This window comes from Sipha flava, unplaced genomic scaffold (assembly GCF_003268045.1).
Source record: "Sipha flava isolate LNK unplaced genomic scaffold, YSA_version1 17744_pilon_pilon, whole genome shotgun sequence".
NCBI lineage: Eukaryota > Metazoa > Arthropoda > Insecta > Hemiptera > Aphididae > Sipha > Sipha flava.
Window position 1 is genome coordinate 1 of NW_020272075.1, and position 2,311 is coordinate 2,311.

Genomic DNA, 2,311 nt, shown 5'->3' on the forward strand with positions numbered 1-2,311 from the left:
TTTTTTTCACGCCTCCCTCAAAGAATATTCAATAAAATAGGTTAAAAATAGCTTAATATATAATATTTATTAGTTTTAAATTAAAATTTTGATGACAAAAAAAAAACAGTAAACTTAATAATGCGAACATGATAATTAATAATTAATGTTTTTCGTTAATTAATTTCTCAAAATTAGGAATTAATGTAGTTACTGCAACACGCATTTCTTTTTCACATTGAGTTTGGATCGAAATTTTATTTTAATACGGCTACAGCTGAAAATTCTGCTTCACATAAATACGAAGTGGCAAATGGTATAAATATACATAAAGCTTTGTTGCTAACTTCAGGATATTCACCTTTAATACTGTTCCAAAATCCTAAAAGTGAATACGAAGAAAATTGCATTCGTAGTGAAGAATCGTATGAAATGTCAATTAATTGTTCCTCTTCTGTAGTTGTGAAATTTGATGGTGACTTCTCAGTGAACGGGTCTTTAATCGAACAGTACCGTTTCATTTCTTCTGGGAAATATTTCATGAAATGAGTTTCAAGATTCGTCAGATGCTCTAAAAATATTGTCTTTAAACTCATTGATAATTCAAGGCCATTCTCTCCAAGAAAATATTTTAAAAGTGGAAAACAAGTGGTTTTGTCATTTTCTTCTGTTGATTTTCTTTTCCATAAGTTGATTTTTTTAATAAAAGCAACTATTTTATCGTATAATTGCAGAAAATGAGTTTTTTTACCTTGTAAGGATATATTAAGTTAGTTAAGTTTTTCAAAAATATCACATAAATAGGCTAATTTTATTACAAAATCACTATCAACAAACATTTCGCTATTATTATAACCTTCCTCATTTAAATAAGAATAAAGTTCTTGTCTAAGTTCGAATACTCTTGAAAGTACATTGCCTTTAGATAGCTATCTAGAATTACAGTAAAACAATAATATTTTATGTTCAGCTCCCATTTCTTCACCTAGTTTTTGAAAAAATCTTGCTTTAACAGGTCTTGTTTTTACATAGTTGACTACTTTTATAACTATTTCAAGTACATCATTTAAAGAGCAACTTATATTTTGTGATGCTAAAGCCTATAAATAAGACAATAAGTCCATATCCTTTCTGGAGCTTTTTGTCGAATTAAAGCCTGAAGTCCACCGTACTGACCAGACATATCCCGAGCTCTATCTGTACACACGCCCAAACAGTTTTCCCATTTAATATTATTATGATCCATAAAATTAGTAGTGATATCAAATAGGTCTTTAGCTTTAGTACGTAGGCTGTCCGATAAATAAGGTACAAAGTTATTTTTAGCGTAAACAATGAACCATATCGGCCGGAAATTTCCAGAATTGATAATTTAGGTAACAAACGACATATTCTATGTGATATAACTATTATGGTTTATTGTTCCGTCAGCTACGTAATTATAAACATGGAAAACCAGTATCTATATTGCACAAAAGAAGAAGTCCGCGTCGTCATTCGGTTTTTAATTTTCAAAATATTTCTCCGACTGAAATTCATCGAAGAATAACCGAAGTTTATGGCCCACAAGTAATGTCTCGAAAAAGTGTATCGGTTTGGTGTACAAAATTTAATTCAGGTCGAGAAAGTGTTGAAGATGAGGCAAGAAGTGGTCGACCAATAAGCACGTCCACCGCCGAAACCATTGATGCAGTCGAAAAACTGCTACGATCGGATAGACGACTCAAGATTAGGGAAATGGCCACAAAACTTGATCTCCCAAAGACTACTGTGCATGAAATTGTTCATGAGAAATTAAATTTTCGTAAGGTTTGTGCGCGCTGGGTACCGAAAATGCTTACAGCAGACCACAAAACCAAACGTATGCGGATATCCATTGAGCATTTGAATCGTGCTCGTAATGACGAAAGCTTTCTCGATCACCTCATTACAGAAGATGAGACATGGGTTCATTATTCTACCCCTTACAACAAACGAGACTCGATGACTTGGAAACATCCCGAATTGCCAGTTCCAAAAAAATTCAAATAAACAATTTCCTCAAAAAAAGTGATGGCTACTGTGTTTTGGGATGCACAAGGAATTTTACTGATTGAATTTTTATCAAAAAATAAAACAATAAATGCTGACCGATACATTGAAACGTTAAAAAAATTGAAAGAAAAAATTCGTTTCAAGAAAAGAGGACAATTACGCTCAGGAAATGTGAAACTGCTGCATGACAATGCAACCCCACATTCAGCCGGAAAAACCAAAGCTTGGCTGGAAAAATACAAGTGAGAAGTATTGGAACATCCACCATATAGTCCTGATCTGGCACCTTCGGATTTTT

General features: G+C 32.7%; 2 protein-coding genes across 2 annotated transcripts; one reads left to right on the forward strand and one right to left on the reverse strand.

The window, feature by feature from the left end:
• Positions 1-236: 236 nt before the first annotated feature.
• LOC112680465 (zinc finger BED domain-containing protein 5-like) lies at positions 237-1,369 on the reverse strand. The gene is made up of 4 exons (XM_025550563.1): positions 1,365-1,369; positions 1,136-1,271; positions 923-1,079; positions 237-730 (listed from the first exon to the last, which is right to left on the reverse strand). The coding sequence occupies exons 1-4, from the start codon at positions 1,367-1,369 to the stop codon at positions 237-239; spliced, it is 792 nt and encodes a 263-aa protein (XP_025406348.1).
• Positions 1,370-1,551: 182 nt separating this feature from the next.
• On the forward strand, positions 1,552-2,010 carry LOC112680467 (protein GVQW3-like). The gene has a single exon (XM_025550564.1). It carries the CDS (start codon positions 1,552-1,554, stop codon positions 2,008-2,010), a length of 459 nt encoding a protein of 152 aa, XP_025406349.1.
• Positions 2,011-2,311: the final 301 nt, after the last annotated feature.